This window comes from Phallusia mammillata, chromosome 3 (genome assembly GCF_965637545.1).
Source record: "Phallusia mammillata chromosome 3, kaPhaMamm4.hap1.1, whole genome shotgun sequence".
NCBI classification, from domain to species: domain Eukaryota; kingdom Metazoa; phylum Chordata; class Ascidiacea; order Phlebobranchia; family Ascidiidae; genus Phallusia; species Phallusia mammillata.
In genome coordinates, this window is record NC_137254.1 from 278,136 (window position 1) to 302,745 (window position 24,610).

At 37.0% G+C, this 24,610-nt stretch overlaps 1 protein-coding gene, 1 long non-coding RNA gene and 4 other non-coding genes across 6 annotated transcripts; 2 read left to right on the forward strand and 4 right to left on the reverse strand.

The window, feature by feature from the left end:
- Window positions 1-500: 500 nt before the first annotated feature.
- LOC145218872 (cysteine sulfinic acid decarboxylase-like) lies at window positions 501-8,618 on the reverse strand. The gene is made up of 13 exons (XM_080086269.1): window positions 8,435-8,618; window positions 8,274-8,331; window positions 7,357-7,542; window positions 6,620-6,710; window positions 6,057-6,163; window positions 5,467-5,717; window positions 4,736-4,852; window positions 4,602-4,666; window positions 4,078-4,156; window positions 3,265-3,375; window positions 1,888-2,031; window positions 1,431-1,543; window positions 501-875 (listed from the first exon to the last, which is right to left on the reverse strand). Exons 1-13 carry the CDS (start codon window positions 8,495-8,497, stop codon window positions 725-727), a joined length of 1,536 nt encoding a protein of 511 aa, XP_079942395.1. The 5' UTR covers window positions 8,498-8,618; the 3' UTR covers window positions 501-724.
- On the reverse strand, window positions 5,114-5,185 carry Trnaa-cgc (transfer RNA alanine (anticodon CGC)). The gene has a single exon. It is a non-coding gene; the product is annotated as a tRNA-Ala (tRNA).
- Trnas-gcu (transfer RNA serine (anticodon GCU)) lies at window positions 5,189-5,270 on the reverse strand. Its single transcript has one exon. It is a non-coding gene; the product is annotated as a tRNA-Ser (tRNA).
- Window positions 8,619-8,841: 223 nt separating the features above from the next.
- Trnay-gua (transfer RNA tyrosine (anticodon GUA)) lies at window positions 8,842-8,930 on the forward strand. The gene is given in 2 exon segments: window positions 8,842-8,878; window positions 8,895-8,930. It is a non-coding gene; the product is annotated as a tRNA-Tyr (tRNA).
- A 1,241-nt stretch (window positions 8,931-10,171) lies between these two features.
- Window positions 10,172-12,565, reverse strand: LOC145220038 (uncharacterized). Its single transcript, XR_013857966.1, has 3 exons — window positions 12,520-12,565; window positions 11,135-11,204; window positions 10,172-10,224 (listed from the first exon to the last, which is right to left on the reverse strand). It is a non-coding gene; the product is annotated as an uncharacterized LOC145220038 (long non-coding RNA).
- A 2,914-nt stretch (window positions 12,566-15,479) lies between these two features.
- Trnam-cau (transfer RNA methionine (anticodon CAU)) lies at window positions 15,480-15,552 on the forward strand. The gene has a single exon. It is a non-coding gene; the product is annotated as a tRNA-Met (tRNA).
- Window positions 15,553-24,610: the final 9,058 nt, after the last annotated feature.

Genomic DNA, 24,610 nt, shown 5'->3' on the forward strand with positions numbered 1-24,610 from the left:
AAATTCGAAGTCATCTACCTGCTTGAGAATTGTTCTTTCGATGTTTCTATTTGCCCTTTTTGATGATAGCACATATATTCTGTTTTGGTTGCATTCGTATGCAAATCATAGCAGCTGGCTCTTCCAAAAGATTAAGTAGCTTTTGGGCATTAGCATTGCTATCTGATACAAGAGCATACAGGTGGCTTACACCTCACACACCTTTTTATCAATCTTTCACGTGACTCAAGCGGCTATAAACGGTTGTAACTGATGTGGCCTTTCATATCACTGATGATGACATGAGCATTAACGTTTGAATAACAAAGCATTTCGCTTTTTACGTCTATTTGAGCCGTTATTTTTCATCAATAAACTTATGAACAGATCCGTAGTGTCTCTGCCACTGAGCTACATCCCCAAGCGACGAGGATGGGATTCGAACCCACGCGTGCAGAGCACAATGGATTAGCAGTCCATCGCATTAACCACTCGGCCACCTCTTCGATGAGGAAAGATAATTTGACAACAAAACTAGTTTAATCGCGTGTTTCAATTTGAAATCGGAAGTTTTACTTTTCAAATATTTCGATTTATGCTGAATTGAAAATTACAAAAAACATGATTTGTCACATGAGGTTACTATAAGTCACATGAGGTTACCATGTGTCATAAAGGATAACTATGTGTCACATAAGGTTACTATGTGCCACAGAATAACACTATTCACGTTTGTACAGAAGTTTTATAAATCAGCTGCATTTCTTTCAATCTCGGCCAGAAGAAAGTCGAGGTCCTCTTTTTCGACTTGTTCGTTTGCGATTGTCATTCTAAAGAATGTCGGAATATTCGGGAGGGAAGTGTAACCAACCAACACTAAACCCGATATCTGCATTCTGAAAACAAGAATCAAATATTTCACGTTTGTTTTGCTACAATGCCCATGTTGTAATGGTCTTAAACAATTTAATACTTTACAATTAATCAACATTGCATAAAAGTCATGTACTTTATAGCAAGGATAGTTGTTTAAAAATTTTCACGTTTATGAAACCTGTAGAAATGTAGATAAACCGCTGTTTAAACTACTGGGGTTAAAATTGATTGGGCCAACTTTAGGTTCATTTCTGTAATCTGAGTAAATTAAAATCACCATACTTTCTCAGCTAAAAGTCATATAAACCCGCGTTAGACAAAAAATAGAACCCACAATCAAAGAGTCAGTAACTAGTATTACTTCACTGATGATTACAATAGATTTTGTCGAATCTTTTGTGTACAAAAACTGTTGCACCCTTTGTTTGATAAATTCCGGTAATTTAAAAAGTGCCAAAATGAGTCCGTATGACAAGATTGTACCGAAAGTGTAAGGTGGTTTTATTTGAAAACTTAAAGTCAAACACACTGGAATTTAACATTGAACAAAAACTTCTGGTAAACGGCAAACAAACCTTTTCTTGACAATCGGGACAATCTTTCCAAGTTTCGTGAAAAACTCCTCGTTTTCGGTTTCTCCGCGCAAACTGGGAGGAACGTACCAGAACGGAACATTTGTAAATTCCAACTGAAATACAAAATAATAATACAGGGTTTAAGCTACAGACAGTGTACACTATTTCGACCTATAAGGCCTCATCAGTGCAGCTGGTGACAAGAGATAGGTCGTATTGGCTAGTGTAGCCATTCAACGGCACTCCAGTTTGTTGGTAGCAGGCTATACTAAATGTTGTTGGAACAAAATTGATAAAACAAAATCATCATTTTTAAAACTTTCTCTAAAATGTGTCTGTAAAGTTGGACATTAGGTTGAAAACCAATGAACCTAACTTTAAAATCAAGCAGAATACCACAAACAAACAACCGTTCCTGAATAATATGTTATATAATGATGAAATGATGAGTTTGTACCTCCGGAATAACAAGTCGAAAATGCGGATGATTCTTCACAGCTTCAGTTAAATACTTTGCGTTATCGAGAGCTTTGTCGATTTGCTTCTCAAAACCGGAATCTCCTCTTGACTTCCACATCACCCATAACTTGAACGCGTCACACTGAAAACAAACCAGGGATCAGATTCATGGGAATAATAACCAAAGAAATCCAGAACTCATTTTTAAATGGAATAATTTTTGTTTAATATTTTTGTAAACAGTAAAAACGACTGGACACCCAAGTTGATTTTTTGTCCGAAGATTGTTCACTTAACAAATCATCAATCTCTTTGTCTAACCTTAAACAGCAAATACGCAGTGATGATACGAATATTACCACGTTAGTTGCAATCTGTTTATGTAACAAGCTATACTATCAGCTTATTTCTGGGTCTCAACCAGTTGGCATTTACGTCCCAGTTGGTAGAGCGCGACTCCCAGAAAGACTCCTGTCGTGGGTTCGAATCCCACCGCATGCTAGATTTTTTAAGCGCACGCCTTGCCATATGTAATGCTTGGTGACCAGCTGATTTAGTATAGCGCCTTCAATGGGCCTGGCGTACTATGATTGAAAAAATGAATGTGCCGTGATCGCTGTTTTGCATCGACGCTTCAGGACTGAACCCAGTTATGAATTTATGTTCATCTTAGCTAAAGCATTTAATTTCGCTAGTTTAATTTTTATTCTCGTCTTTCATTCAATTTTATGCGTGGCCTATTTATCCCACGCATACGTTTTTACTTAGCTTTTTTAGTTACTATTTAAGTACTGGGGTTGTCAACACGTGCGTGATACAAGCTTAAAACTCACAAACAGTGTCCAGGCGTTACCAGGATTGGTTAACAAACTTAAATCTTCAAAAGGAAATTAGTGTGAAGCCCGTAAAACAAACAATAACAACTTCTGATTGGTTCAATAGTTTATCACATTGCAATTATGGGTTGCTCATTATTTAGAAAAGAGCGACAATGTGTCTAAAAATAACCGATTTTGTTTAAACCAGATTGGTTAAACTAAATTAAAGTCACCAACTCCCAAAGTTGAAAATATCAAATAAAAAATGATTGAACGCCCTTGCAATAAAACTGGCAGCCAAACGGCGGACTCAAGTGTGAGCATAACACATTCAGGTGTTGCCCGTCCACTGAAGATTAAAATCAGGTAAGCAAATAAAACTCTTGTTATAGAATAAAAATGGACAACAAACAATTGTCTTTTTCCCCTTTCGTTTTCAATTAACTCTCCACTGTGCAAAGTTTATAGTGCAATTTTAACACATCCAGGCATTGCCCGCCCATCAAGGATAAAAACAATCAATTACCATTCAAACCATCAAAGTCCATTCTTCCTACCTTTCTCCCGCAAGCAACCAAGCTCCTACCAAGATCATAAGAAGTATCGTAAGGTTTATCGTCTTGAAACAAATAAGGAACGTTCAAGGAATGACTCTTCCGCAAAAGATCCTGAGTTTAATGAAGAAGTTGTTAAAACGAACAATAACATCTTTTGATTGGTCGAATGGTTACGGTGTAGCTGCAGCGCGTTCAACCATGATCCACTAATTGTGCCCTCCAATTTTTTGTGCTCTATAACGTTTAAACGTTGCGCAGCTATTTCCGGCTTGGTGATTGTTTTAGTGCAATTGTGTCGCTATGTTGTCTTTCATCAAGTAAAATAAACTCAACTGAGCATCTTCCAATAAAAAACACGTCAATATGTCTGAAAAATTTGTTTCGTATGCAATTATGATCACGTGTTTTAAGGCTTGGTGACGAAAGGTTGGCATGGTAATGGCAAATAATATTTTTGATCTTTTTTCTTTCAAACGAAATCCGCTTCATCGTAGTAAAGTCACAAATAAATTTTGTTTTGAAAACTATCATCTGTTACAGTGTTATAGTGCGCCGCAAACAGAGCTATAATTCGACTGAAAATCAATTTAAGGAAATGAAGATTTGTTTTTTGAAAAAAAAAAGAATAACTTACAGAAAAAAAGCAAAGACTGTGTAAAAGAGTTTTTTGTTTAACAATGAGTGAATTTTAGTTAAACGTGAATATTTTGTACACAAAGTGAGAGTTGTTGCAGTGGTTATGCAAACATTGAAAAAAAACTTTTATGTTTTTGGAAGACACCAAACGAGATATTTTTACTTTGTTCGACAAACCTTTTCTTTAAGAAGCAGAACCGATGTTTGAACAGGAGCCGCCATCAGTTTATGTGGATTCCATGCGAACGAATCGGATCTGTGAAAATATTGGGATGTGAGAAAGAAATAGGGTTGAAACGAAACAATGGGAGTTCTAAATTACTAAGACAGTGGTTCTCAAACGATGTGCTCTAGAAAAGGGTCAAGTATGTACAAAAATAACCCAAAAAACGTTAATTTAAATGAAGTTATTTTCAAATAAATTACGAATTTTCAAACATAATTTGGGTTATATGGGTACACCGAGGAGTAAAAAAAGTTTTTGGAAACACTGCACTGGTATCTCGTGTTAATACAAAAGCTAATATTGTGCAATGAAACGCGCCAGTTACAGAGAGAACGTATTCGAAGATTCTAGACTAGGTTTAAGCATTTCCACATCATTATGATTGGACAAACGGAAATACACAAAAGCTGTCATATTAATCTTTTTTAAATGAATTTCAAAAAATTATTTACAATCTTAAACAAACAACAATGACCTTTCCACCCCGTTGCAGAGGTGTTTGTGTTTTTCCGACAACAAGGCTGACCCGCCCCATGCTCCCTGGGAAGAGAATGAAAAAGTTTAGTAAAATATCAGAAAAAAAAACGAAATAAAATTCATCCAACTTACATCGACATGCAACCAGATGTTATGACGTTCACAAATGTCAGCGATTTCGTTGAAAGGGTCAAACGCACCAAGGACAGTCGTCCCCGCAGTCGCTGTAACGAAAAACGGGGCGGCCCCCTATAGAAACAATAATGAGGTGAGTAAAAATAGTTGAAAGCAAAAAAGTGACAATATTTCCATAGTAATAAATAATACTTTATGAGGATCTTGTCCACGTAATATTGGGTAAAAATCCTGCATGTAGGAAGCGCTATGGTTGACTGCACGGAGCTCGTTAGGAAACCCGCTTGAAGCGTGCTAAGTCTTGCATGTGTGACAAAAAATATTGAGCAAACAATTTGTGTTGAGTTATTCATTTAACGCTAAAAACAAAAAGTTTGGAGATGCCGGGGATTGAACCCGGGGCCTCACACATGCGAAGCGTGCGCTCTACCACTGAGCTACATCCCCAAGCGACGAGGATGGGATTCGAACCCACGCGTGCAGAGCACAATGGATTAGCAGTCCACCGCCTTAACCACTCGGCCACCTCGTCGACAGGTTTCACACAAAAGAAATTGACAACACAATTAGTTTGATCGCTTTAAATCGGCTAAGAAGTTTGAAAAACATTTTAGTCTTTTTGATTTGTTCTTAAAGCATTTTTTATTGCGTTATTAGGACACTTTAATAGATCTGCACCTGAAAAGATACAAATTAAACATTTTAACCCAAAAAAGAACAAAGCCAACTTTTTCTTTCGCTTCTAAAATTGATTTTTCCAGCTCTTCCGGGATCATTTTCCCACGTTCGTCACACTTGACTGGTTTGCAGTTAGCTTCGCCAAACCCGAGAAGTGCTGAATTTTTTTGAGCCGAATAATGAGATTGTTCGGAACAGAAGTTGACCAACAGAGGTAAACCACTGACCCCTGTGACCTTACTGTCGGGGAAATGTCGGATTCGAGCAACGTTCATTGCCAGCATATTAGAGTATGAGCCGCCTGCAAATATACGGAACCAGTAGATGGCAGTACAGCGCTCAACAACGTTTTTATCCCGTACGTTGCACTTGCAAAACATTAAAAACTCGGCGAAACACCTCCAATCAAATCAATCCGGTCTTATACACTTTTCCATGGCGATAAGAGGCATGTCTGAAAAATCTACCTCTGGTGCGGTGGGATTAGAACCCACGGAAACAAACTTGCTTCTTACGGACAGTCAGGAAACAAAAATGCATTTTGCGTGGAAAATAAACGATACTTCTACTTAGGTTTAAAATTAAGTTTCCACAAGCCACAAAAACGATTTGAAATCAACACAACACAGAAGTACATTACCTGGGTTGAACGTTCCCTCTCCACCCTCGTATCCAACAAACTTCAACATGTGTTTGACAACTTCTAATTCAATCACAGTTAAAGCGGGAGAAATCTCGTATGTGTGTCTGGAAAATGAGAAAAGTTGGGAAAGACTTGTAACATGATAAAGGCGTTAAAAGAGAATCATGCGTGAACTAGCAAATACGAAAAGAATCAAAATGGCCAAAACCAATAACGTCATTTTGTTTCGTTTCGTTATGAAGCAAAAAGTTTGGAGATGCTAGGGGCCTCACACATGCGAAGCGTGCGCTCTACCACTGAGCTACATCCCCAAGCGACGAGGATGGGATTCGAACCCACGCGTGCAGAGCACAATGGATTAGCAGTCCATCGCTTTAACCACTCGGCCAACTCGTCTTGCAGTAAACCACGCAATTTCCAGGTTTCACGTTGGTAACTGACAAAAATTGAATTTATTCTGTTCTATTCACCAGCAATTCTGAGTGTGACGCCCCAGAACCTATTCTTACACTGTTTCATGTCCTGCTGCTATGTTATAAAGTTACCAATGTTGAACTCACCCTTGTGTGTTGAGCGCATCAAGCATAATGCTCCCGGCAAATCCATAAGAATCCAAACCAGCAAAAAGTTGGTTGAAAAACCGCGGATGTCCTGCGATACAAATTCACTGGATCGAAAAACACGTTTGCCAAATCGAGATTCGACAATTTACTGCAAAATCTCGTCACGCCTCACAGCGCAACCATTATAACGTTTGAAGCAAAATTATCCACAGAAAGTAATAAAGAAATTTGTTTTGTCTAAAACTAAAATTTAGAAGTTCATTCAGTTTTAAATTTTTCCAACAGTTTCTTACACAACAATATAAGGAGGATTGTCATACCGTCCTTATTCCTATAAGAAATGTCCTTGTTTTTGACTTAAGTCCTAACTTTGTCTTAAGCTTATTTTAAACAATTGCAAGTGTATAATACCCGCTACGAGTAAAAGTAAACCTGAGCTGTCGTAAGATGCTCAAAGTATTTTTTACGAACAAGGAGCTGCTGGAACAGATTGTTTTTGGCAAAAAAAATAAGGCATGTGACATGTCATGGCTTGTAAAAATGCAAAGATTTGCTCAAAAACATTTGTTTCGTTTCGTATGAAGATTTAATTATTTGGTTGTCCTTATTTTTGGTTTCAAGTCGATGGCAACCCTGCATATAACTAAGTAAGTAGTTTTCTCACGAACCTTAAACTATTTTGTGCAAGATTAACAAAACGTTTGTGTTTATGGAATAACATGAACACAACCCACCTGTATTGACGCTGTTCTCAAACACTTTCTCGCAAAGTTTCAAAAGTTCGCCGTTGTTTTCCCCCGCTGGGTGGAGCCCGAGGTCAATCCGACCTTGAATTTCTTGGGGAGTGCGAAAGTTGAGGACAGGGGTGCATATGTCACGTGACTTTTGCACCGTTTGTCGCATGGATAAGTCAAATACATCTGAAAGTGACGACGTGAAAGTCATTATCGATATCTGTCCAGTAAGTGCAGGGATTGAACCAGTGCCGAAAAAGGGGGGAAATGGGGGTGTAGCAGACCCCCAACAACAGAAAAATACTTTAAAATTATGTGGTTCTCTCAATATTCTGTACATGATTATCGATAAAAATGTTCTCCTCTTTATAGTTTATTGGTAAACAGAGACAAAGTGTTTTAAAAATGAATGAGTTCATAAATTTCCATATAGTAAACTTGTAGTAAACTGAAGCATTCAGTGCACCTGAATCAATCTGTGTTTTTCGTTTTGCAATGTATTGTACATAATATCAATAATAACATCTTAACTTAATTCTAAATGCAACCCCCAAAAGTGGCGAATAGTTTTTAATTTAAGCCCCGCACTAAAAAGTCTGCCAGACTGTAATGATTTGTTTGCATAACAAACGCCCTGTACATAGTGTATCGGACGGCAGCAGAGCTCTGTATGATACAAACCCGCAAAACTTCGCAGAAGCCACACGCAACTGCAAACGCCGCGTGGCAAGGTTTTGTGATGACACAGTTGTATGACGTCATAATTACACTTGTTTGTATACCACATTGACAATAATGCTGATTGTTACATAAGAACATTTACTTTGCCTCAAGGTATTACAACCAGAGTGGCCTGTTTTGCATCTAGTGCTGTAGGGATTAAATACACATGTACAGTAGCCGTTTAACTTGCTTACCCTTTATAAATTTGTCCTCTTCTGCATGGCTTTCTTTGGAACAAGCCATTCTGCTGCACTGCAAAACAAAATGACGAAAAGTAATCAATCATTACAGCAGTCATTCAAATCTAAACACAGCATTGCTTTGCCATTTTTTCCTGTAATCAACCAACCGTTACCTTTATAACTTGTCTTATCTGTTGGCTTCTAAGAATTCCTTGAAAATAACAGCTTAAAATCATAACTAGAGTTTTATACAGTTCCTAACGCAGCCATTTCAAACTGCTGAATAAGCCAGTTTCCTCGGCTGTCAGTAACAGGCAAAGTCAAATATTGGCTGACTGGAAACTCTGTAAACTTGTCGGGCAAGTTCTGCTTTGTAAACAAAAAACTGACGATGTTAGTGCTTTTTGCAAACCTTTACAGCTTAATACATATTCTAAGATAAGTCTTTATGTGACATTAACAACTCATTACAATTTGTACTTGAACATTACAGCAGTAACCAACAAAAAACACTAACAGTCTGGTGAAGAATATGCTGCTTGACGTTTATATGCGCCAAATTAGAGCGCAATGTCTGTCTCCTTCGATAGCTCAGTTGGTAGAGCGGTGGACTGTAGTGGCAAAGCCTCAGAAATCCATAGGTCACTGGTTCGAATCCGGTTCGAAGGAAACTTTTTTTATGCTCTGTTGTTTTTCATTATTATTTATTATATTTTGGCAAGTAGGTTAATGGTTTAAATCATAAATGTAATAACTGGGAAGCGATTGGAAAACATAAGAGCAGGAACTTATTTAATTTTTACATGTGGTTTTCAAATAGACACTTTAGATCTGGGAATGTGTCGGGAAATTTTTTAACCTAGAGTAGTTCTTACAATTCTTTTCGTGAGGGACTTCTAGATTCTTTCGAACTGATTTATCAGCAAGAAATAAAGGACAGTTGTTGAAATAAAGGCTATGTTAGGGTTGCCATATTTTATGATACACAATCCCTGACAAAATTTATCTCAGTTGCGTTAACCCAGTGGTTCTCAAACTTTTTCGTTATTTTCTCTAAACGGTCTCTTTGCCATTATTTCAAAGGGCTTGTACTGTGGTCCTTAAGCCTGAATGTGTTTTTCAGAAAAAGGAAAATTGATTCCAGGATTTTTGCTAGTTATGTAAAATTCTGCATAACAATGATCTAAATCCGACATTACAGAACAAGACAAAAACATTACCATTGTGCGCGAACAATTGCATTTTTGTTAGTTGGCATGCAATGTTTGGCAATTGAGACGGTCGATTCTCAATTTCCCTTTAAACTTATTTAGTTGCACAAATTGACGCTAAATTAGAACATAAAATTATACTTCCAGCTTTTTGCGGTCCCCGTAAAAGTGCCTCACGGAGCCCTAAAGGACCGCGGACCCCAGTTTGAGAACCGTTGGGTTAGCCTTTTTCGCGATCCAATCACTTCTATTGCGGAATAAATTTGGAATATTCGGAAGTCACATGGACGGTGACACGAGAAAACGTTAGATACGATACTCTGATCCATGTTAATTACTTTTCTGCGTAGGCTTCTGTTTAGTTAAGTTTATTAGGCTAAGCTCACTACTCTCACTATCCTTGAAACAATAAGTACATATATCAGGGGTCGCCAACCTTTACCACTCTAAAAACTATTCGGACCAATTTCAATTTGTCACAGAAAAAAAAATACTGGAAGCCGCCCTTTTTAGATTTGAAATAAAACGCCACTTTAAAAACGTTTTTATATCTCACGACATTCGCCTTTTGGTTTTAGTTAATTCCTTGCTGAAACGTTATTTAAACAAATCATTATCATTTAAACAAAGTTACCTCGTTCCTGTCATAATATTGTTGTGTCGCTGGTTTGCCGAGTCATCTTACTTTAAGGAATCTAACCGCTCCATGGATCCGATCAACGACGCTTCCTTATCCCGTCGTCTCCACTCATCTGCAGACAAATCAACAATGCTCAAAAAATCCTTCGTGTAACATACATGGAACGTTGTGTGTTTAATAAACTCTACATTTTTACACAACAAAATTTTGCAGTAGACCTCTCGACCATATAAATATGCATAGTATATAAGCATAACATCAACAATTGTGTTTTTATACCGACGTTTCGACGTTATATGCAGGTCGCTTTCATCAAGGTAAATAACACTGAATGTCCGTAGTGCAGTGTCATGTGAGAAGTATATTTTACAACCACGGGCCACTAGGAATTCAGTACGAGAGATGGAGACAACAATCGCGTATAATAACAGCCTGTTGACTTTTTACCCTACATAAATGCCTACTTAATTTACTGAAGTAACATCAGACATCTTTTGGCATCGTATTCAAATGTATTTGGGCGGCCTTCTTCCACGTTACAACTTTTCATCCATACAAGGTTCGCCATGATTTCATTCGCTGACGTCACTAATGGTTACGTGACGCATGCGGTAAAAGGAAAACAAGTTCACTTTCTAAACTCACCACTGGGGCTTCGCGTTCTGTTCAGGTTCGTTGAATGGTCGCATGGTTGTCATTTAATGTGGCAAAACCGGTTTCAGAGTTAAACCATTCCGAAATGCCGTTATATTCGCTTTAAGGTTAAACGTTTATAAATTAAGTAAAGGGGCCGTTTATGCGCGTAGTAAGTAACCCAGAACCTTGTTTAAAAAATCCGCAAAAGTAATATAAAGGGCCGTGCACACCTTCGATATTATATATAGCGGCGAAAAAAACAAGTTCAGAATAAAAAAGAATAAAAGGGGAGAGAAAAAAAGGAAACAAAAATAGTAAAAATAAAACAAGGTTCTGGGCAAGTCCCTACGTTTTAAAATCGTCTCAAGAAAATGCAATTAACAAACCTGTTATGTCACTATGACGTCATACAGTACCATGATCATCAATCCGGCGGTGGTCATTGTGACGTAACAGCTGCAAAATACGTCAGTGGTGACTATTTTATGTAACAGAAAATATTTAAGCTATTTCAAGTAACAAAATAAATTGTAAAGATGCCCTACATGTTTGTGTTACGACTAACAATAGATTTGCATGAAGTGGCAAACCGAATTGTTAATGTACCCTTCTATAGAAGCTTAGTATTACTGAAAGCGATAGATTACAGCTAGGCTATTAGAGGCGTTATACCGAATCAAGGCGGTCTTTCAAGCATACAAACTTCGAGCTCTATTATTCATATACGAGTGTGTCGCATTCCAAGCATGGGCGTCCGCAGCGGGGGGCAAGAGGGGGCGCGTAAATCCTACTTCCGTTAAAAATCGTTTGCCAACCTACCACATACTTCAGTGATGTTTAATATTGTGTTTATTGCAACTACTTTGCTACATTGGGATTGGCAAGAAAGAGTATCACTGTCAGATGATTTTTGTTCGGAAATACCGTTTATCGAACGGCGATGTGACGATAGTTTGCCCTCCCCTGTATTTTTTCCTGCGGACGCCCATGATTCCAAGTATTTATATTAGATGATTAGAAACTAGTACAGTGCTGATTTAAAAAAAGAACTTTCTAATCATTAATATCGGAAAGATAAAATGTTCAACTACAGTCAGTAACATCACGTACTACGGGTTGTCAAATACTGAAACTTAAAGAGCGTTGCTTCAAGTAGGTAATTTCGATAGGCATAAAACACAAAAACCAATTAACCTAAGTCAAATTGTTTCGCAGTTAACCCCAAAGTATGTATAGATTGCTACCAACGCTCTGATAAGCTAAATAGGAAACCAGCAATTCATTTTCTAACCATTTACACTGTCAAGACGGTTCGTAAAAGCGACTGTTTACGACATCTTACGTTTAATAAGATGCATAACTATGTGCCGTTATTAATAGTACATTTAATATTCAACCTTAAATATTTAAACTGTATTTACCATGTACCCAGTATTACAGCGTGTATGTTATAAGTGTACAGCGCTTATGAATGCTAACATGTTAAAGCCGGGTTTAAATTCAATAATTATGTTGTAACTGATTGTTTAATCTACCTACAGTCTTATATGTTTAATATATACCTTATATACTTTGTGTCATAAAGTGTACATGATCAGATAGTAAAGTTATCAAGGATAACAAAGTATATTACACCACTAAACGATGTTAACACTAAATTATTCGTTTTTTTAACTTATATGTTCAAACTATACCACATACACCCTATGTTAAAGCGTGTATGTAATGAGACTATAGGAACAAAATAACATCGTGTTTATTCCAAACTTACGTGAGGCTTTTTTTTACTTCCAGCAGCTCCCGTCTTTAAAATGGTGTGAAATCAGCTCCTTGCCTTTTATATTAACCTTGACGCCCCTGCAAGTCAGCTTCGGAATCCCAATCCAGCTGTGTGTGGAGTTTTCGTTTGCTCAATCAAGCAGTCACGTGTTTTGATCAACCAATCACCTACTCCGGAAAGAGATAATTAAACGTTCTTGTTAGCGGCAAGATTAAACTAATACACTAATAAAATAAGTGTTCTGTCTAAAAGACTCGCTAACTTTCCAGAATATATTTTATAGCATTTTGGTGTCTGGCAAATAACATTAACTTTAACGTCAAAACATTTTATTAATTTGTAGTAAAACAATTTAATTCACAAAGGACGATTCCATAGGGCAAGTCTTGTCAGGATTTTGCTTTTGCACCGAGTAATTCTCTAGCGTCACTGTGCGGATATAATAAAAATATTAATTTACCACTTTATGACAGCAGAGACACGCACACTGCATTTGTCACTTCACGGTTATTCAGCTCTATTCGGGTTCACTTTGTTTTGTTTTTAGGGGTTCGGGTTTGGTTCAGGTTTTATAAAATGCTTTTTTGGGGTTCGGGTTTTGTTCCGGTTAGGGCAAATTTCCTTGAACCGGTTTGCGGTTTTAAACCGCTTCAATTTTTTTAATTATACCCATTATCTACCTGGCCTTATATCTAATTCAAAAGAATTTTGACCATAAACTGTTATTTTTGGCACACCTTTAAAGTGTAAAAAAATCGCACAAGATATAAAAACAGACTGCATTTTTTACTGGTTTGGTTCCGGTTCGGGTCCAACGGCAAACAAAATATGGGGTTCAACTCCGGTTCGGCACCCTGGATAGAAAAGCGTAGAAACCTGGCTAAAACAATCAGATTGTAACTAGGGATGGCCCGATAGTACTGTATCGGCGCCGATACCCGATGCTTCGAGCAGTATCGGTACTCGTCCGATACTTTAGCGGTATCGGTACAAGTACCGATACTTTTTTTGAGACTTTATCATGTGTAAAATTGAAAATGAAAGGAGGCAAAAAACAACAACCATCGGCTGTGATAAAATATTTATGGGACTGCAACTAAAAAACGCGTTCGTTTTGGATTTAACGAAATAAGATGACCTAAATCGCTACAGCGACTTAATGCCGCAACACGTTTTTTAGGCCCTCGTTAATTGCGAGCGAGCGTCACAACGCACAAAGTTCATTGTAGACGTTTGTAAGCATAAGTTTCGAAACGGCAGGTGTTTAATTTGTATGGCCAAGTGTATTTAGACATTCCTAGTGTTATCAGTGACAAATTATTTTCTATGCCGTTAGGTGAACTTTTAAATCCCAATTAAACTACCTGCGATTTGGCAATACAAAAGATGGCGTTAAGAAATGACCCAAACGTCATATGTTTTGGGATTCCTTCACTGTTTTGGGGATATTAACAGACAATCCCATTCTCTGCCTAAAGCCATGATCGTTAAATGTTTTTTGTTGTCAAAGTCGTAAAACATTAACGCCGGTAAGACGTTGCAAAGCGCGTAGCATAAACGTAATCAAGTGATCAGATGCGTAACAACAAGTGCACCAATCGTTAGTTATGCATCCAATGCACCACCGTCGTTAGGGCATCGTTAGCTCGCCAGCTGATTTGCCAAAGAGTCTTTACCAGACCTGGGCATTTTACGGCCTTAGGTGATTTATTAGACTGAGTGTGTTGTTAAATTAACTGTGATGGGAAAACACATTACAAATACATCAGTTTGAAAATGTTTTTGCTTGTTTGCAAAGTATCGGGTATCGGTATCGGATCGCAGCACTTTTGGGGTAAAATATCGGGTATCGGCATCGGTTCAAAATATTGGTATCGGGCCAACCCTAATTGTAACTAGTTTTAAAAAAGCTTGCAACTTTAAGCATTTTGTTAGTTTACTTAAACAGGTTGTTTATTTTATAAAAGCTGTTATCAAACGAAGTGTGTCAAGAAAATTTAAAAAAAAAATTTTACCTACTTTTCGATAGGCAGGAAAAACTATGAAGATTTCTACATAATTGTTATATTTTTTGTTTATAACTTTCCTCACCAGAATTAAAAAACTCTGTTGTTACCGTGTGTCATAAAACTGCACAAGTTCATTTTATTCAGTAAAATATCTTTTTCTGTTGTAAAAATCATTTTTTTTTTTCGGTTAATTTAAGGAAATGTGTATGTTTTAAATCCATAAACTGCTTCGCAGGCATAAAAAAACAAAAGATCTTTTTTTAATCGCTATGTTCTGTTGTAAGTTTGAGCAACAAATGGCTAACACGCTTGCAACTAAATATAAAACTCATTTTACAACGCAACTCCGAATTAGCACACTTTTAGGCCAGGGGTGGGCAGTGTTGGATTAACCATTAGGCAAAGTATAGGCACGTGCCTACAGGCCAGTCAAAAATCCAGGCCACTTTAAAATCAGTAGACTTTATGACAATGATTTGGCAACACTGATAATTCTAATTTTATAGCTGGCAACCCTGATTTTCGGGCCACTTATAAAATGTGTCTACAGGCCAGCAGATCGACGCTTAATCCGGTACTGGGGGTGGGCAACCTTTGTTACTGAGGGGCCAATTACAATTAGATCGAGGGCCGCAACTGTGTATAACAAAAGGTGATTTTATTTTGTTGTTTACCAAATATGCTTAACTACAAGTATAAGTCTCATTTGATTCTATAGAATGACTATAGTCACATTTTGCCAGGTCGCAGAAAACTAGCATCAGGCGCATTAATCTGCTCAAAAATATATAATAGTTGGACTCGTTTGCCAGTACATTGGAAATCCAAGCGTCTCTGTGGGCCGCACAACCTTTACTGAAGGGTCGCATTTGGCCGCGGGTTGCCCACCCTTGCTTCAGGGCGTATATTATGTTAAGGCGTTTCATGCGTTACATCGTCGCGGCCTCGATGGCGCAGTAGGCAGCGCGTGAGTCTCATAATCTCAAGGTCGTGAGTTCGATCCTCACTCGGGGCACTTTTTTGCATTGCAAGGTAATTGATACTTTATCATTTTTGACACTTTTTTGCAAACAACTAATGATTAGTTGCCAATGATAATGAGTAGTTACTTATTTTTTTTTTGCTGCCTGCTTTGGCTCCTCCAAAAATACACAATCTTCTCTTAAGCAATTATGAAATACAACTTTTGCAAAAATTTTATAGGTTAACCATCACTTTTCAAAACATAAGGTAATTTTTAAACAAATATTACATTGAGATTGGGACTTGGGTAGTTTTTCTTAGCACATGTTGAACAAAAAAACAATTGCAATGTAATTTTTAAATATTTTTGAGAACTAACAATTCATTACTTTTACATACACAGTAGAAAAGGAGCCCAAAAAGTCAAAAAACATGGAATAAACCACATACTGGCATAATTTTTTGAGAAATTGAATTCATTTCATATACAATCTGTGCACTGTATACAGAATAAAAATGGGCTTTGAAATAGCAACAACATGTCTTTATCGAATAGCACAATAAACTCAAGTCCATTAGTTTTAGTTTATACAGGTGTCAAACAGTCTAGTTTTGAGTTCTTCATTTAGAGGCCAGAAAATTTAGGTTGCAGTTTGGTGAACTAAGCTACAAACACTAGAAACTTCAACACTTGCAACAAAACCTACTGAAATGCTCTGCGCAAAATTTTAACATACAAACATGATATACAAATAGTTGAAATAATGTCAATGGTAATTTAGTGACAAAATAGATTGTCAAAATACATGGATGTCATTGTAGCAAAAGTTGTCTAAAATTTGCGCAAGCCCTACAAACATGTAACAAAATCCAATATAGAAGTTTGGTTATTTCTCAAATATAGTTTTTCTCTTCTTAGATAAATTGTCAAAAGTTTCAGTTTCTCCTTGTGTCAGTTGTTTCAATCTACGTTCTTCGCGTTGTAGAAGAATACTGTCCTTATCATTGGCCTGATCAACGTCTTTTTTCAACCACCACTCACATTTATATCCAATATATCCCGCTGTCATGGTTACAGGGAGTAACACAATTGGGGCGTAAGTCCGAAGTAATGTGAGGAACACAGGTAACATCTTGCAGAAAAATTTAAATCATCTTCTACACAAAACAAATATCTGAAAACTTAAACTTACAAAATAAATCATTAGGTTGGAGAATGACACAAGTTGCTGTTGCAACATCATATATGTTACTAATATATTCGCTGGTTTGTTTCTGGTTAAAATGACTTCTGTTCTCCTCAAGTAGATTTGGCTTTGATATGCTTAGAACAGCGTGAATAACGGCTACAAAATATTTTCCACACTTGTCTTTCGAAAGTTGTTTTCTTCATATTATGTAAACATTATCAAAGAATCAATAATGATAATAAGTGGAGAAGAGGTCTATGAGAGTATATATCTTATTATAATGTTTGCACACATGCTCTAAATATTTGAAAGAAAATGTTAACCATACTTTGGAAAGTTTTTTAACAAAGCTTTTTGGACCAACATTGCTTTTCATGAACTAATGCTAAAGACTAGCTGAATAAACAATCTTTTGTCACTAACGGTTACTGAGCTTACCTGCTTAAAAACACAAAAATCCTAGCTTTAATTCACTTAAAAAACTAGACACTTCATACTAACAATCACTTATCACTTGTATAAGCTTTTCACAAATTACAAACATTCCAGCACAAAGTTAGATACCCAAACCTAGGGTTGTCATCAATCTGGAAATAAGAATAAAAACTACGGAAGGCATAGTACAATTTTCCAGTCAAAAAATAAACAACAAATCGTTTGGTCAGAATATTTCATTTTTCTAACCATTTATGTCAAGAAAAATGCCTATAGCTACCTTTAAATCAGCAATAAAACAAAATTCTACAATCCATACCAAATTAGTCTTCAATATGAACAATATCATTAAGTTTGAAAAATTCACTACATCGTGAAAACCAAAAAAAAGAAAATCTTATGAAAGTTTCTTGCAATTGTAATGTTACTGCTCATGCATGACGAAGCACACTGATTTCTATGGATTAGTTGAAGCAAAAAATATCTTGCTTTCCTACTTAAAGCATTTTATTTAAAGGCTTAGCGAATTTAGTGGATTTAATTACAAACAATATTAATCTTTTTCCATTCAACCAGGTATTGATGATAAAATCCATTGTCGTTTGACTTCTACTGTACCACCGAAATTCTTAGGTTGCTAAAAAACAACCGCCCAGAAGTGTTTTATTTTAAAGTCCACAATCCACAATCCACAACTAAGACCGGTTTAACTATTGGGTTAAGTACTCTCATGCATTCTAAGTAAACAGATAGAACAGAAACGTTTGAACCACGGATTTTACACTTTGTTACCATCGACATTTTTTGCATAAATCAATGGCAGAAAAGCGCACAGCAACGATCAGTGACTACGCTCTTTACTCGAAGAGTTATACATTGCACACCCCCTATTTCATCATCAAGTCAGTTTTTAAGCATGAGGTATGAGTTGCATTTAGCAAAAAATTTTCGCGGTACACTTAATAGAGTATATTTAAATCAGGCCTACCATACGTCCTCTTTTTGGAGGACATGTCCTTTTTAACGAAAAGCAAGTTGTCCTCCAAGGACAATAAAAAATGCCCAAATGTCCTCCTTTTTGAATTTTCTATATTTACTAAATATTTAAAAATCCATTGTGCCTTTAAACGGCCAAAAATGCGAGAGTTGTGGTTATTGTTAGTTGAAATTAACAATTTATAGTAAGAAAAACTTCAATCGGACTATAAAAATTGACTGCGTGAAATTTGTCAAATAGGCTATCTTGAGCCTTTATTTTCTTTGGGCACAAAAGTAAGTGTTAATATTCTTTGTTGTGAATGTGTCCTCCTTTTTGGTGATGAAAATATGGTAGGCCTATATTAGACTTGGTTTATTCCTCATACTTAATGGGTGTTTGGTCGTGACTGCTAGATTTTACTCTAATATGTGAAACTTATATTTGTTTGATAAACGGTAAAATGTACAAAGTTTCACAGCCCTTAAAACCTTTTTTGCGGAGAGCAATGCCTGGAAGTTAATTTATTGAGTTATAAAAGAGAATGGTTGGTTAAGTTAGGTGAAGTTAATGTAATGTGTTGTTACAACTCATGTGAATTTAAAGTGAACAAGATGATAATGACTTAACCGTGCAATGAATAGAAAGTGCGAGGTGTTATACACCGACAAATTGGGTCGAAGACTGATATTGTGACAAAATAAAACGTCCATACAATCACGTGACCAACTAAAAGTCACTCGTTTTTTTATTCATGACGTCAATACACGATACTTTACAGCATTTTGGATCTGTGTATTTGATACAAATGAGGGCTCTGTTTGATTTTCTTGGCCAGTTTTATCAACACTTGCAAACAGTGGCAAAACACACTACTGCATGCCTCCTACGAGTTGCTATATATACAATTGTATTAGGGTCTTATGTTTTTTTAAACTAGTATGCTGATTATTATAGTTATAAATATTCTTTGCGAAAATTTGTAATGCAACCTGTTATAATCTTTTTTGTTAAAGATTTCACTCGTAATGTAAATTTTAAACATATAATAAACAATGAAAATCTAATTATTTTATACAGAAAAGGAAAAGCTAAGGACAAGAGGAGAGAAAAACACGTGACAACCATGAAAGTAGACTCTTTCATGTAAAACGTATTGCACCAGCATTTCTCTCAAGAGCCCGGTTTGGAAACAATACATGTCTTAATTCTTAAGGTGACAGTTTTGCCTAGCTTGCATGCAATGTATAACTGGTGTCGTTTTGCAAGCGAAGGAAATGCCATATTGCTAAGCTCTCATGGGAAGTCGCGTCAGTCATATTGGGATGTAGTGACGAATTTACGTTAATGATGTCACAATGCCTGTTGACGTAGATTTGCCACCTTGCATTTTTGCGCCTATGCTGTTCACCCCATGTTAATATTAGAAGTTTGACTGTGGCTATTAACTTTTACTCATAAATGTTTCACTTTATGATGGTGTTTCATATTTACTTGAAAACATGGTTAAATGTACCAACACTTATTTTGCAGAAAACAACTTGCTTATATTGTTTACTCAACTGTGAGTCGGAGTAACGAATCGCCTTCACTTTGTTTTCCTCTTCGAACGGACACAGAATAATCCATAGTACTGTGGTTGTGGTGCTTCGTGCATTCAACCGTGACGACTTTATTGCTGTAGATAATAAATATGTGCATTGTGTTTAGTGTTATGAAACATAATATGTGTGATTGGCTTCATTAATAAACGCACAGAAACTGATAGTCTTGGCTGAAGCCATTTACTTGTATGCTATAACAGGGTGATCATGCACTATCCTTACGAATATTTACTTTGTGTTCTTCCAGGCGGCATAAAAACAAAATATGAACCGTTTTTATGCATAGACGTTGAAAATTATTTGTTTAGCTTTTGTGGAAAAACACAAATTCGCCCGTTTTCCTTATTTTTAGTATAAGGTCGGTAAATTGTAAATGGCAATATCAGTTTTTGGTCAAGGTTTAAAACTTTATGGGGAAATGACTGGCGTCAGTGCAAATTTGAGAAAAGTTAAAGATTTTGCAATTCATACGAAAAGACGAACACTTTATGTCGCAACAAATGACCTAATCTTTACCGCCGGTAAATTACCGGGAAATTTAATTAAGTAAACATCAGGGAATTGAACTTTTTTCTTTAATCCTGCCCCCAAGTTGTAAGCGGGTCGGAAATCGAACCTCACACCCAACTTTCTTCAAACAAAACTGGAATAAGGCCCGAAAATTTGGTTTCCGTGGTAAAATTTCGACACAAATGTGGCAAAGTGTAAAGTCAGGTCCGAATTAAGTCTGTTTTATTTAAACTTCAGCCCAACCCTGACCCCAAAACCCGCTATGACTTATAACTCTGCTTGTTCTTGTAACGTAGATTTATTTATGCATATGCTATGACCGTTTCGCTTCTCGGCAAGCCGTCGGTGAAATTTCCCGCGTGTTTGTGCAACCGGGAAACAGGAAATATGTTATTGACATTAACGTTTGGGAAACGCCAGAAACGCAATTTCACAATAAATTCTGCACTGTCAGTTATTTTCTTATAATTTATATTGTTCTGGTGGAAGTTCGATAGATTCCAATGTATTTATAACCGCTTATGCAGGATATGGAAATGTGTGATTGACACCATGGTTTGGAAAACGACAAAAACCAAAATTTTTTGATAAAAATCAATTGACAAATTTTATTATTTCATGTACTTATATCATTCAAAACACAATTTCGGCGAATTTCATTATTTTTTTAGCTGTTTAGAGAGGATATAAGAAATATGTGATTGACGTTGGTGTTTCTGATATAAGAGAGACCAGCCGAGATTCTCGCTCAAATGGAATTGCTCAGGTCTTGTGTTAAGTCATGCAGCTGTGTTATAAGAACCAAAATCTAAGTTACATCGGTTAAACCGTCAAATAATAGTAAAAAGGTGCTAGGTACAAGAGTGTCGCAGTGTTTTAATAAAAGTACGGTACTGTCGGTTCGCTCGGTGCCGATTAATAACGCGTTGTTAAAATGGATTTAACCCTTTAACTGCGGCGGGCCCTTAAAAGTTAATGATTAGAGATGTTCGTTTTCATCGTCGGTTTGTGGAAAACGGTTGATTACGTCATCGCTTTTAAACTGTTGTGACGTAATGTAACAACACTAAAACGAATGCCAGTAATTTATTAGCTACAGAAAGTTAGGTTATTAGCATTCTCGCTTAAAAAAAGATTTTTGACAAAAGTTTTATATCAATAAAAAGATAAGCTAAATATATTTAATCCATTAAAAACATCACAATAACCTATTTTAACTGTCCTCTAAAAAAATGTGTGTTTTTGCCACAATAATGTAAGATTTTGTACAGAAATAGTTGACATGCTGTGGTTTAGCGGCCGCGAAAATGTTTGGTGCAATTTTCAATGTACTGCCGGGGGATCTTAAAACTTTTTATGCCGCGTCAATGCCGCACACCGCGCGACTTAATTACTAACTTTTGCTTTGAAAAAAATCACGACAATATGTACACAGATTTGTTACGTTTTTCTGTCATGATTTAAGCACGATAAGAAAGATTTAAGCGTCGTTAGTCTGTCGTGGGTTCGAATCCCACCCCAAGCTAGATTTTTCTAGCCTGTGCCTTGCAATATGGGAATGCTTGGGAGACCAGCTGATTCGGTATAATGCCTTTCATATGCCTGGCGTATACTGTGAATTATCGATAAGTATGCCGTGATCGCAGGTCTGAATCGACGCTTCAGGGCTGATCCCAGTATGAAAATATTCATCTTAGCTGCTTGATACGGACTGGCGATCCCCTACTACGAAGCTGACATGTGCAGCATGCAGGCAGGCAACGGCGCTTGTGATTCGACTTTCGGCGGGTTCACCGCTGGGCCTGTGTAGCTCAGTTGGTAGAGCGCGAGTCCCAGAAAGACACCGGTCGTGGGTTCGAATCCCACTGCGGGTTAGATTTTTCGGGCCTGCCCCTTGCCATGTGTGAATGCTTGGGAGACCAGCTGATTCGGTACACGCCTTTAATAAGCCAGGCGTACTGTGAATGGCTAAAAAAATATAAAATTCTGCAGGAAGTCCGTTATCATTCATTAGGATTTTACATAATTATATTTCTTCTGGGGGTAGAAAGTGTAACTATTAGGTTGGTTGGGATTCTATTTGGGAGATCAAATAGTTTTGCCCCGGTTTGTTCATAGTATTTTATGTTTGGCGAAGGTTTTGGTAAAAGTAATGAATAATGTTTGGTTTAATTTTATCATTCATTTTCAGAGATTAATTGCTGGTGGTTTCCCGTTTTTTTTGTGTTAAAAAAAGATTTTTCTGCTTCTTCGTTTTCGCAAAAATCTTTGATTCGGGTTCTGATTTTAGCTCCATTCAGACTTTTTTCGTTAACTTGAAATAAAAATGCACCTCCTAAGCCTTTCTTCTCCGAACATTAAAGTGCAAAACAAAATAAAAAGAACCGGGTTTTTTTCCGGGAGTTGTAAATTAATTCATGAGACAGACAGTTACAGGGATCGGGTTTCGTTCAATAATTGTGTTCCATAAAATTTTTCTGCACACAACTACAAGTAAGAGCACTTAACTTGGTAGAAAAGAATATACAACATTACAGGAGTAGGTTGTTTTACAGAAACAAACTAAACTCTTATATTAACAGTTGCTGCATAGAAATCACAAACATGCTGTGGTTATTGTTACTATCATTTCTAATCGGATGCGCGGAAGGTGATTGTCCAGGGGAAGATTTCAGTCTCGCTCCTCAACCTTATACAAGTAAGCTTACCCAATTTTAAATCTCAATAAATTCAACTGATAAGGTCGTTGCAGCAAAATTAAATTTTTACGTGACTTTCCAAATGTTAGTCCGCTTATGTTTTCCTTTTCTTAAAACTAATTTTTGCAATTTTTCACAGAACCTGAAAATCTCTCGGTGTGCGAGAAACCGTACCGCGGTCTCAACTGCACCTGCCCTTCTTCAATGTTCGAATGTGCTTGTCACAAGTTTGGTCGATGTGGGGACAAACCAGGATGTATTGAGATGTCGAAGGTAAATGACGTGTTTAACGACTGTGGTGATTGGAGCGACGAGTTAAGTGAGATTTGTCCTGAAGGCTAGTTTCAGTGTGACTGCTTCAACACAACTTGTAAAGGTCGTGCTGGGTGTGTGAGGGAGGGGCAGCGATGTAATGGAGTGATAAGTTGTATAGATGGCAGTGATAAAGTTAATTGCACTTGTCCAGTTCATAAGTTTGAATGCCCTTGTTACAAAACAAACAACTACGCAAATATATGGGGTGGTTGCATCAACAAAAACCAGCAATGTAATGTATATAATGACTGTGGAGATTGGGTCCAGCTCATAAGTTTGAATGTGATTGTTACAAAACAAAGAACTGCACAACTAGATATGGTTGCATGAGAAAATACTATCAATGTAATGGAATTAATGACTGTGGAGATTGGAGTGATGAAGTGAATTGCACTTGTCCAGCTCATACGTTTGAATGTGCATGTATTGGAAAGAAACAATGCATTGGTGTGGTGGGAAGTTGTATTGACCGATCTTTGTTATGTGATGGAAATCGTGATTGCTTTGATGGTAGTGATGAGACACATTACACATGTAACTGCGATGGAGTTTATGCCAGATGTCTGTGTGATCCTGGTAACAAACATTGCCCATCTACCGGCAGATGCATACCTTTCGACTGGATTGGTGATGGATTTAAGGATTGCTATGATGGAAGTGACGAACTTTGTTCAGTTTCCGATTTCACATGTCAATCTGGCACAATGTTTGCCACAACCTGTAAGAGTGAACAACTTGTCAGGTATCTTGTACATTCCACAGTTCCTGCAGAGTGCAACACACTAATCCAACCAGCATGTGCTGATGATATCAACAGTTGTGAAAGCAAGAATGTGATTTGCGTCTCCTCAAACTGCAAAAAAACAAAACACAAACACCTTGTCTTGTCCATCCAGAGTAGTGATGCACCGAAGTTTCGGTTGGCCGAAACATTTCGGCCGAATCCGCTGTTTTCCAATGTTTCGGTTTCTGCCCGAACTTTTTTGAAAATTCGGCCGAAACCGAACTTTTTTATTGCATGGAATTAAGGCCTTAAATTTCATTTACGCCCATACGAAACATCATTAATTAACTTTTTGTTGTATCTATGAAATACCAGCCACGTTGTCTGCAAAATATTAGATGTTTAGCAAAGTTTACCACGTGTGAAAGCGATTTTAGTTTGTCAAAATTGAGTTCACTCGCAACAACAATACAAGGTTCAGTTGAAACCATCCAAAAAACGGGGATTTTAGGTTCGGCCTGATTCGGCCGAAATTATTCGGCCTCATGGCCGAATATTCGGTTTCGGCCCGAACCTTTTTAGGCGGGTTCGGTGCATCACTAATCCAGAGCATTTAAATCCAAATCCCGACTTTATTTCATCACTATTGTCACTGCA

Bases quoted from the DNA above. Each gene is read 5' to 3' on its own strand.
- LOC145218872 (XM_080086269.1), bottom strand. From the start codon at position 8,497: ATGATTTTAAGCTGTTATTTTCAAGGAATTCTTAGAAGCCAACAGATA. The intron at 8,332-8,434 runs GTAACGGTTGGT...TTTGTTTTGCAG, and splicing joins AGATAAGACAAGTTATAAAG to TGCAGCAGAATGGCTTGTTC. The intron at 5,718-6,056 runs GTAATGTACTTC...GTATATTTGCAG, and splicing joins AGAGGGAACGTTCAACCCAG to GCGGCTCATACTCTAATATG.